The following is an 11,917-nucleotide window of genomic DNA, read 5'->3' on the forward strand; positions in this document are numbered from 1 at the left end:
CCTAAGCAAACGAGGCAAAGCGCGTGCCCATCGGTGGGGGATATTTTAAGGCCGCAAGTCCTACACTGTTTGAAACAACCCCACCGCGGGGCCATAGGCCAGCGGGGGGGAAACGTAAGTAAAGAACAAACACCGAAAGAAAAATGCTAACTACAAAAATAAAGAAAGAGAAACTAACTAAACGCAAGTTTAGCAAAAAAAGTTTGGTACTTAGCAGACCGAGGCAGAAGGCGTCCTACCAGCGCGGCGGTCAGAAGAGAACTGGCGGGATCTGCGTGCCCCTCCTTGGTCATGCGCAGTGGAGCCGGCGCGTGACCTGGGAGAGGCGCGAAAATCCCTTTTTGCTAGCTATCGGTACCGAGAAGGTCAGCGCAGGCGCAGAGTATCCCAAGGGTGTGATGCACAGAGACCACGAAGAAGATATCAGGCTGTTGAAGGGGCGGTGGCTGCAGCCTTACCAGAAGCACTGAGTGCAGCATTAGAGTCCGTTCTGCATCCTGCGATAGGGAAAGCGTTAGAGCCAATGCAGGTTTTATACCCTAACTTTCACCCCAATGGGAACCTAAAGGGGTTTACATCTTTCTCTTCTCTTCCATTTCATCCTCATAACCATCTTGTGAGGTAGGTTAGGCCTACAAGCATGTGTCACCGTCCCAAGGTCACCCAGCAAGCTTCCATGGTAGTAATCATAGCTAATGCTAATTAGGATTGTCCTTTAAAGTGAGTTTGAGAACCAATGTTGTGCAGTGATTGGAGTGTCAGACTAAGATATGGGAGACCGTTCTCCACATTCCCAGATTTCCTCCAGCCGGGCTCGTTCCCATCTCTTGGAGGAGGGGGCCCCCCTTCTAGAGACTCGGGGTCCTGCACCCGGCTTGCCTAGCTTGCTCCTACTGATCTCGGGGCCGTGCACCGTCAGGACCAATGCACGGGATGACCCAACTCAGCGCTCCACAGCCTGTTCTTGGTGATCCAGCCTGGCTGGCAAGCCCGCACCCAGAAACAGCCGCTGCTCTTTCTCGGCTCCCCAAGAGGGGGAAGCGGCGCTGTGACTCAGAGCAGGGAGTTGTCCCACCGCCACCTCGGCTAGGCAGCCGCATCTGCATTCAAACGGGCCATGTGACGCGGAAACTGGGTAGCGCCGGCTGGCCCCCAAACAGGCGGCAATCATTGCTGCTTCCCTCCACCACCGGGCTTCTCCTCTCCAGCTGGGCTGGCAGCAGCAAAGCCACTGCCATCCCCGCCCCGGCCATGCTATTTTTTCTTGCGCCGTCACCCTGGAAGGTGCCGTGGAAATGGCGGCTGGCACCGCGCCTTCATGGCTCACCTGGGTGGAGGAGGGAGGGGGCGGAGCCACAGCCAGCCTCTGTCCTCCCTACCTTCCTCAGGGCATGCCCAGCTAAGCCCAACCGCAGGAGCTCACACCAACTGCCATGCCACCCTGATTGACCAGCCCAGGAGGGGGCCTAAATGAATCCCCACTAAGGCCCTTTCTGCATTGATAGATTGCTCGGAGGGGCACGCTGAGCAGGAGGGAGGAAACAGGGGCGCAAGATGAAGCGAGCCAGCGGGAAGGGGTGCACTGTGGAGCGGGTGCTCAGAAAGCCATGCTGGGGGTGGGTGGGTGGTGGCAGCAGGGGCCTCGCTGCACCCCTGGGAGATCTGCATCCTAGGCCGTCGCCCTAGTTGGCTTAGAGGAAGAGCCAGCCCTGGGCAGCTTAGAGGTTAACACACTGAGCTGTAGACTGGAAGGTCTGTAGCTCGGCAGTTCAAGACCCTAGTGCTGCGTGATGGAGTGAACTCCCATCTCTGGCCCCAGCTCCTGCCAACCTAGAAGTTCGAAAGGAAGAAATAGCAAGTAGATAAACAGGTACCACTTCGGTGGGAAGGTAACAGTGTTCCGTGTGCCTCAATGTTTAGTCATGCTGGCCACGTGACCATGGAAACGTCTTCAGACAGCCCTTGCTCTTCAGCTTGGAAATGGAGATGAGCACTGCCCCCTAGAATTGGATTCAACTGACTTTCAAGCAAGGGAAACCTTTATTATTACTACTGATAGAGACATAATGCTAGAATGTGGTTAAAGTAAGCCATGTCAGGGAAGTGAGCCATTTAGTCAGAGGGCAAGAGGAATTGTGCAAGTCCATGGTGTGTTCTTGATCTACTGTTGTTCAGGAGAACATGAAGGTTATGTCTGTACCACAGTTTAGCACAGGAGTAACTTATCATTGCCCCTCCCTACTGAGTATCACTTACTCACATGCAGTAGTGCTAAGAGGGCTTCTTACAAAATCAAACTTTTTTATTTGGTGGATTTATAATACAATAGAGAATTCCGCTATTAATATTTATACTAAAAAATAAATTGATAAAAATGCCTTCTCAGATTTCAAGCTATGCAATAAATGCTTTGCTTAATTATCAATTTTAAATGCAATGAACAAAATAAATACCTAAGAGTATCTGCAATCTTTACCTCAACTGTTGACAGCCCCAGGGCTGCAATGGCTGCACGAACACTGCTGCTCTCCAGTGTCCCTGTGACCTTTCTTCGCTCATACTCCAAAGCAGACATTTGCAGTTGTGCGGCAAGGGCCAGAGCTTTCTCCCTTGCTTCATTGATCAGGGGGATCTTCAGCTTTTCTCTAAGTATATCAGTAAGGCAACATTTCAAGTAAAGCACCGGCTGCTGCGTTTCACTTTGACCTGTAATAAATGAAGCCATTTGTTAGCTACTTTTTGATCTCCAGGAAAGCCTTCCATTCAAATACAAAATACAAAAAGACAGCTTAAGGATTCGATTTTTGCCTGCATAGCTCTGGTGCTGGGTTAGCAGGCCACTCTAGTGGCTATAGGATGTTACACAAGGGGCAGCATTTAAACATTGTAACTTAAAAAACATCCCTCCTCCCACAGCACAGCTTTACTGTACAAATGCTAACATTGGTACAACAGCTACTATTCCCAGCTGGGGCCAGAACACAAAATGAACCACTGTACAACTGACAGATTAGCATAGCAAAGCTTTTTCCAAGCACAAGTCCTGGGGCCTAAATTAGTGAATACACGAAATGATGAAGCTTTGCCTAGTATTGTGAACAGTAAAGGGGAAAGGTTTTGCTCCTCCCTTTTGGTTCCGTTCAGACAGTTCCCAAAGGCAAAGAAGCCCTGTCAGAAAAAAGTAGCAGCACTTACTCCCATTGCTATGATGACTCTCAACCATTATATAGCAGAGCAGCTTTAAACTAACTGGTTTTCGAGTGATAATTTTAAAGAAGGTAATTAAGGGTGATATGCTTAGTCTGTGACGTTTTTAATAGCTACATTGTGAAGAGGAAAAATGAAAAGAGAGGGAGGGGTTAGCTCTTCCCTCCATAGTTTTCCTGATCAAAGATCAAGCCATCTTCAGCTCACTGAAGAAATACAGGTACTCATTGACTTCCACCAGTGAAGGAAACCTGGGGCCAGTGTTTTCCAATGGAAAAACAGAAAGGAAATAAAAGGCTAAAGAGCCCTTTGTACAATTCCCCATTACTAGTTATCCCCATTACTATGTATGGATGTGAAAGCAGGATAGTGAAGAAAGCTGACAGGAAGAAAGTTGTTTCATTTGAAATGTGGTGTTGGAGGAGCGTTTTACCAATGCTGTGGATTGCCAAAAAGAAAAATAGGTGGGTTCTAGAGCAACTCAAGCCTGAACTCTTCCTAGAATCTAAAATGACTAAACTGCGGTTATCATACTTTGGTCACATTATGAGAAGCCAGGAGTCACAGGAAAAGACAATAATGCTAGGGAAAGTGGAAGGGAGCAGAAAACAAGGAAGACCCAGCATGAGATGGAATGACTCAATCAAGGAAGCCACAACCCTTTGCAGAACCTGAGCAAGGCTGTTAAGCATAGGATATTTTGGAGGTCATTAATTCATAGAGTCATCATAAGTTTGAAGTGGCTTGATGGCACTTAACACACACACACACACACACACATGCAGTTCTGCCCCTTCAAAAAGCAGCCATAGTGGCTGCACTTGGAAAAGAAAAAACAGCCTTCTAAAAATGATTGTGAAACTGAACACATGCAGAGAGATTACTTGCAGTGCTCTTATACTTAGATGACCGCTTCCTTTAAATTATCACAACAAAAACAGATCTTTAGTTGCTGTAGATTTACCGGGTTGTGTGGCCGTACTCTTGGCATTGTAGAACCTACAATGCCAAAAGCACGGCCACAAAACACGGAAATTCTACAGCAACTAATGAACTCCAGCCGTGAAAGCCTTCGACAACATATTAAAAATAGATCTTAATTATAATTCATTCATAGGAAGCAAATGTAAGGACAGCCTCTTTATTTACCCGAAAAGGAAACTAGATCTTTCACAGTGCAATCCTAAGAACACTTTCCAGGAAGCAGTCGCGTTCAGTAGATCTGAGTAAGATCACTCTCTAAGTAATTTCAAGTTATAAAAACTCCAGAACAAACTTTACCTAAGACAGTGGTTCCCAATCTGTGGGCCCGGGATGCCTGGTGGGCCATAAAATTATTGCAAGAGGTCAGCGAATCCATCCATCTTGGGGCAAGTTTCTGCCTTCCCCCACCTGTGTCTTCCCCCGGGCGCATCTCCATGGCAGCCATGCCCCCCCCAACTCTGTGTCAGCCCATCTGGGCTTCATCCATAAGTCTGCTTGGCACAGCATGGCCATACCTCCCCAAATGTGTCCACCTACTCTGACCCCCTATCCAGGCAGGCAGCATTGAGCCAGCCTCAGCCAGAGACCCTCAATCATTCAAGAGTCCAGTCAGGGCTCGTCTACTCACAAGGAGAACCAGTCCTCATGAGAGGAAGTGCTGTCACTAATGCTGTGGGGGAAGGGAGCAGCCAGGCATCTCTTGATCACGCCTGAATCGAGCATAACTGAGAATTCTCTCCACAAAGGACATTTTGTTTTGCACTTTGAGTTAGATTCTGTTATCTGTGAGTTTCTTTGGTAGCCAACTTACCACTGAAAAGCTGGGTTAGAATCAAAATAAATAAGCATCCACCAATTGTTTTGTCAAGGACTGAAAGCTCATTGGGCATCCAAGTGAATTCCCAGCAGTTCAGACTGACTGCTAACTGGGTCAGCAGAGGGGTCATTCTAGGCAGTAAAGCAAAATAATAAAAATAATACTTTAATAATCTAAGTAGCCCTGTCTGATGTACCACACAAGGTTTTCAGACATTTTCAGGCCTTAAAAAGTCTGACTCTGAAAACTCTGGCCCAATCTGTTTCCTGTTGTTCACCTAAAGGCTTGTGGTTTTGAAGTTTCCGCTGGAGGCCTTTTCCTCTGCAGGGCATGGTCTGTTGTTATCTATCTCCTACTTGTGTCTGTGGTTTAAGCTTCACATAGGCATTGTAACCGCAAGTAAAAGAGAATGCATATCCAAGATGTTTCCTTTTGATAAGGAAAGTGTTGCTATATGGTTAAAAACTTTCCACTGCTTGAGGCTTGTGACATGATTAAAGCTTGTAAGCAAATACGATATAACTTTGGTGACTGCAAAGCTTGGGGGTCTGGCTTTTTGGATAACACCTTGGTGTGTTAAGCTAGACCAGGCGCCTTCTAATAAAGCTCTCCTCTTGAAGAAAGAATCTGGTGTGGTCTTATCTCTGGACAAAACTCTTCTCTCCCCGTGCTTCAGCAGCTACACCAGTAGTTCCAAACTATACAAATATATGAAGCTGTCTTCTACTGTGTCAAGCCATTGGGCTGTACTGTCTACCCTGACTGGCAGTAGTGGCAGGCTGGCTTAGACTGAGCCGATTGAAATTGAATCCAACGAAGACGGAGGTCCTGTGCCTGAGTTGGATCAGGTCGGGGGTAGGGATCCCACTACCGACCTTTGATGGGGTGCCACTGGTGCCAGCGCTGAGGGTCAGGAGTTTGGGAGTGCTCCTGGATGCTGCCTTAACAATGGAGGCCCAGGTAGCAGCCACTGCCAGGTCAGCCTTTTACCATCTATGGCTGGTTAGGCAGCTGATTCCCTTCCTCAAATGCAATGACCTGGCAACAGTGATTCATGCTATGGTCACCTCGAGATTAGACTACTGCAATGCTCTCTACATGGGGCTGCCCTTGTCCCAAATCTGGAAGCTGCAGCTAGTGCAAAATGCAGCAGCTAGGCTGCTGATGAGTCTCTCCATAGCAGATCACATCCGCCTGTGCTGAAGGCACTGCACTGGCTGCCAAAAGCATACCGGATTCTTCAAGGTTTTGGGCTTTAAAGCCCTGTATGGTCAGGGGCCTGCCTGCCTGAGGACCGCCTTTCCCCATATGTGCCCCAGAGAGCACTGAGGTCAGGGTCGCAAGATCGCCTGACTCTCCCTGGCCCGAAAGATGCCAGATTGGCCATCACGAGGGCTAGGGCCTTCTCAGTGGCGGCTCCACACTGGTGGAATGAGCTTCCAGAAAATTTCAGTCTTATGTGTTTTCATTGATAATTCTTCAGACAGGAATTTTTTCAGGCGGGGGCGCTAGGGTGCCACTAATCAAATTAAGCCCACTTGCGGGGTAGGGCGGGGTAGAAATACCTGAATTAAATACATTATAATAAATAAATAAATTAATTAAATGATGCTGGCTGGGAAGAATTTCAGCTATCACAATTAATATATTGTCAAAATATTTTTTTATTCCAGATGATACCAATTAATATACGAAAAAAACTTAGAAAGATTGGCAAAAGCATAATGGAACGGCAAAAAACCAAGAAGCAGATTTAAAGTGTTACAAGACAGAAAAAAATAGAGGAGGCTTAGTGGTCCCCAACGTGAAGTTATATTACTAAGCAATGAGCCTAGTCTGGATTGCAGATTGGATTAAAAATCCAAATGATAGAGTAATGAAATTAGAAACTGCAGACTGGACTGAAGGGCTATACAACCTCCTTTGGATACAGAAAAAAACTCAAACTGTAAAAAACCCTCATGTAATCGGAGACAGTTTACTTAAAACCTGGGATTCTTTAAAAATAAGAATTAGTCCAGTGACTTCTCCAATAATGTCACCAATAGATGCATTTCATGATAAGTATGAGAGAAAAACCAATGACTTTATAACCTATCAATATATGCAGAATCCACAAGGAGAAATTAAGTCATAGCAAACAATAAAAGAGGAAGGAAAGAAAATACAATGGCTGGTATTTTTCCAACTAATTTCTAGATTCAAAGAAGCCGCCCATGTGTCAGCTAGCTGCCATTATGTCTGGTGTATATAGTATTACCTGTAGAAGCTGTTGCAACCATTCCCCCCCCGGTGTACCCTTTTGCTTCATTATATCAACTGTGTAGCTTTGCGAAACTGGCCAAGGTCGAGCAGCTGGAGGTGGGAATCATGGTATCACTTCGCTGTTATGGTTAGCTTGCCTGAGAACTGAACTTGTGTAATATGTTGAACCGTTACGTTCCCAAGGAATTGGGCGCGCGTTCTCTGTTCTATTCCCGCCAGAGGGAAAGGGGCTAATTGGCCCTTACCAATGTCCTTTATTATTTAGTCACAGTACGGTTGCAGTTATTCCTAACAATGTCCTTGTTCCTGATCAAACCATCGCTTTGAAATAAATTTTGCTTTACTTTTAAACGTGGATTTATTTTGAATGCTTGGGATCTAACACCATGCTTACAGAAGTCAGATAACAGACCTAACTGCATTTGAAAAAAATAATTACTCAAGATCATCTAGCAGGAAAAATCTACAAACTTTTACTCCAATATGATACAGGTACTGAACAAGTTAAAAAGTGTATGTCAAAATTTAGGGCAAGAAATAATATTTCAACAATGGGAAAACTTATGGATGAGAGCCATAACATTTACCGTGAGTCAAGCATTAAGAGAAAACTGGTATAAGATGTTCTTCGATGGTATGTGACTCCTAAGGATATTAAAAAATATGGACAAGAACTATATAGGGACCTGCTGGAAATGTAAAGAAGCAGATGGCACCTTTTACCACATGTGGTGGACCTGTAAAAAGGCAAGAAAATTTTGGAAAGATATATGATATTCAGAAGATTTTAAAAATCAACTTTGAAATGAAACCAGAGACTATGCTATTGGGAATTCTGCCAGACAATACTGAAAGAACACTTCATGAATTGCTTAGATACATGTTGACTGTGGCCAGAATAATATGGCCAGCCAAATGGAAAGTTGAGGAATTCCCAAACAATGAAAACTGGAGAGATAAAATGGCAGAATATGTGATTATGGCCAAATTAAAAACTATATAAATAAAAGACCGGTCAAAGAATTTGAGAAAAAAGGGGAAATTATTATGCTTATTATAAGTAAAGATGAAAAATGAGTGACTTGTACTATAGTTACTATTTTTAATATATATTTATTTTTCCATTAGTATAATGATAGCTTAGGCAATAACGTAATTGCACAAATATAATTCAGGTTGTTATAGAAAATACTACACTGATATAAATATATGTGTTTTCTGAAATAATGCTAGATTCAAGACCAAAAAAATTGCTTTTGATGTATATATGAACCTAGTTTGTTATCCTTTTTATTCTTAGAAATGCTCTTAAAATGTACTTTGATTATAGTTTGATTATGACAACCGTAGTGGTATTAAGATGTAATTGAACATATAATATATAATATAATAATTGTCTAACAGTTAATAGACTATTATTACTAGTAACTAATGGTAATAAAGGCTTTTTTGTTGTTGTTCAGTCGCACAGTCAAGTCCGACTCTTAATAACAAATGTATATAGTATATAAAAATCTTCCTAATATTATGTAATTTAAATATATATATTAAATGCTCTATATTTACTCTAATGTTGATTGTCCTTGTTATGAATAAGTTATAGATTATTATAATATCTATATAGCCCCCATAAAAATAAAAAAATAAAATAATGGCTTTTAGGAAAAAACCTAAAATAAGGGGATGGAGTACTGATGGGCAAAAGATTGAGCAAGTGGCTAGCTTTAAGTACTTGGGCATGGTAATGCAAGCAACTGTAGTGATAAAGGCCCATTGTGAGCACAGAGCTGAAATATGGCAAAAATCTGCCCAAGGTATTGTTAAATTTCCACATACAAAGGGAGGGCCTTATATACCTGCTGCTGCCCTCAAATTTTTTCAGGCTAAAACATTATCCCAACTTATATATGGAACAATACTTGGGTCAAGAGCATTGGTTCACTCAAAACGGACCTCCGCTTTAACAGTCTGGCTCAGTGTGGCTGTGGCCTGCCCTTGTTAGAATTATTGTCTTGAAGCCTCCTAAGTTTCACATGGATGTGCTATAGAGAGGGAACGTCCTTGCACTTGCAAGATAATGTGTTCTCCTCTCCAGCCTTCCCTTCCCACTTAACATTCCAAAACAATTAAGTCCTGTGGGAAGGGGGTGGTGATGTGAAGCTGCAGATCACATCACTTGCTCTTCTGAATGAAATCATCCTTTCACTGATTGGCCTACTTGTATCTATAGGACATTGCTTGAGCTCTGATTGGTGCAAAGGCCTAGCAGCAATCTAGGATTCTAGCGATAAATTACCTACCTAGAAACCTATTCAGGGGGCTTGATGGTGTCTGCATGTTATGCTAACATGTAACATTGTGCTGCTCACTTTTGGCTGTCTCAAAGCTCTTGCTGCTGAAGCCAACCAGCCTGGCATTTGGGACTCTGGAGACAGAGTATGCTTTGGATCCAGAACACTGAATGAGTAACATCTTGCCTTTTGAGAACCAAGGTTCTAAAAGTGTTTAGCTAGTTTCTTAATCTCTACTTTTAGAGTGTTTTTCCTCACAGTAACCTTTTAAGTAAATTTGCACCTATTTCTAATAATACTCTTCGGAATAAAATATATTTTATTCATCAAACTCTGGTTCTTGTCTCTGCTGCTATAGTAATAATAGTCTATTAACTGTTAGACAATTATTATATTATAATTTTGTTAAGCATCGGACTTAACAGTCAGGCTCGAAGGGTGGACTCCCTAATTAATCCCGGTAAGACCAGAAGTCTGTCCTTTGGCTCCTGACTGGAGGGACTGGAAAGGACTAGTGGTAGCCTACCCAGGTTAAAGGTATACAGGTGCCTTTAACACCTTTTATAAGTTTCAACTAGCCAGCCTCTTGGCGAAAAGGTGCCCAGCCCAGGTTGGGCAGGGGAGGCCTTTTTGACTGGCCCCCACTTTCTTATTTTGCCCCACGAGAGTGAGTACAGCCAAAATTTATAAGAACAGTCCTTCAAATGCCTAAGTGGGTATCGAATGCAAACTTTAGATTGGAGACTGGCATGATTAAAGTATCATCCAGGGTGGCCCTAGCCTCCATTATTCAATGGCTAAAATTAAATTATGATCCTAAGGGATTAACCCTCCCCCCTATTCTTAAGGACAGTTTTAAATCATCATGGGAGAAAACTATAAATGGTAAGCTAGCCACCTTGGGACTCCCCCCCAAAAAAAATAGGTTTTAAAAGTGGGGTTTGATCAAGCAAAGGTGTTGGTAAAGCAAAGGATTTTTGACATTGATTTGCAGCATGATGTAGGAAGCTCACGAACGTTTCTGGCCTCTCCTGGATTCAGACATGTAGTCACACCGGCTGATTATTTATTTCAGCTAGAGATTCCAAGACAGTGGAGGGCTTTCTCTCTAGCCAGATGGCAAGCCCTTACAGCGGAAGAAGAGGGGTGATATAAAAAGATCCTCTTGGATGAGAGATTCTGTTCATGCGAAGGAGGAGAGGTAGAAACAACAGAACATGTCCTACTTCATTGCCCTTTCTACCAAAAGATCCACTGAAAGTATATATCCCCTTTGCTCAACAGAAATCCAGGCTGTTCAAACCAAGCATATGTTAGAATGCTACTCACAGGAGAAAATGCACAGGTCACAGTGAGTACTACGAAATTTTGTGCAGAAGTCTGCAAAGCCTGACAGAATATTTTAGATAACAATGAATAATAGTAAAGAGGTGGCAAGAATACCCAGAAGAACTATATAAGAAGGATTTCAATGTCCTTGACAACCGCAGTGTGATCACTGAGCCAGATATCCTGGAATGTGAAGTCAAATGGGCCTTAGAAAGCATTACTAACAACAAAGTTAGTGGAGATGACGGTATCCCAGCTGAGCTATTCAAAGTCCTAAAAGATGATGCTGTTAAAGTGCTGCACTCAATATGCCAGCAAATTTGGAAAACACAACAGTGGCCACAGGATTGGAAAAGGTCAGTTTGCATTCCAATCCCAAAGAAGGGCAATGCCAAGGAATGTTGAAGCTATCGGACAATTGCACTTATTTCACATTCTCGCAAGGTCATGCTCAAGATCCTACAAGCTAGGCTTCAGCAGTACATGGAAGAGAACTGCCGGAAGTACAACCTGGGTTTTGAAGAGGAAGAGGAATGAGACATCAAATTGCCAACATTTGCTGGATTATGGAGAAAGCAAGGGAGTACCAGGAAAACATCTACTTCTACTTCATTGACTACGCTAAAGCCTTTGATTGTGTGGACCACAAAAAACTGTGGCAAGTCCTTAAAGAGATGGGAGTACCAGACCACCTCACACGTCTCTTGAGAAACCTGTATAAGGGTCAAGAAGCAACAGAACCGGACATGGAACAACTGATTGGTTTAGAATAGGAAAAAGACTAAGGCAAGGATGTATATTGTCACCCTGTTTATTTAATTTATATGCAGAGTACATAAGAACATAAGAGAAGCCAATGTTGGATCAGGCCAATGGCCCATCCAGTCCAACACTGTCACACAGTGGCCAAAAATACCAGGGGCCATCAGGAGGTCCACCAGTGGGGCCAGGACACTAGGAGCCCTCACACTATTGACCCCCCAAGCACCAAGAATACAGAGCATCACTTGCCCCAGAGCCCCTA

At 43.7% G+C, this 11,917-nt stretch overlaps 1 protein-coding gene across 1 annotated transcript in view; it reads right to left on the bottom strand.

The window, feature by feature from the left end:
- Positions 1-11,917, bottom strand: part of CFAP47 (cilia and flagella associated protein 47) — a 387,027-nt gene that overhangs the window by 210,327 nt on the left and 164,783 nt on the right. Inside the window, exon 45 of the mRNA XM_015421363.1 lies at positions 2,477-2,706. Coding sequence (XP_015276849.1) covers positions 2,477-2,706 — 230 coding nt within the window. The remainder of the gene's footprint in view (positions 1-2,476; positions 2,707-11,917) is intronic.

The sequence above is a fragment of the Gekko japonicus genome, unplaced genomic scaffold (assembly GCF_001447785.1).
Source record: "Gekko japonicus isolate JY-2015 unplaced genomic scaffold, Gekko_japonicus_V1.1 scaffold625, whole genome shotgun sequence".
NCBI lineage: Eukaryota > Metazoa > Chordata > Lepidosauria > Squamata > Gekkonidae > Gekko > Gekko japonicus.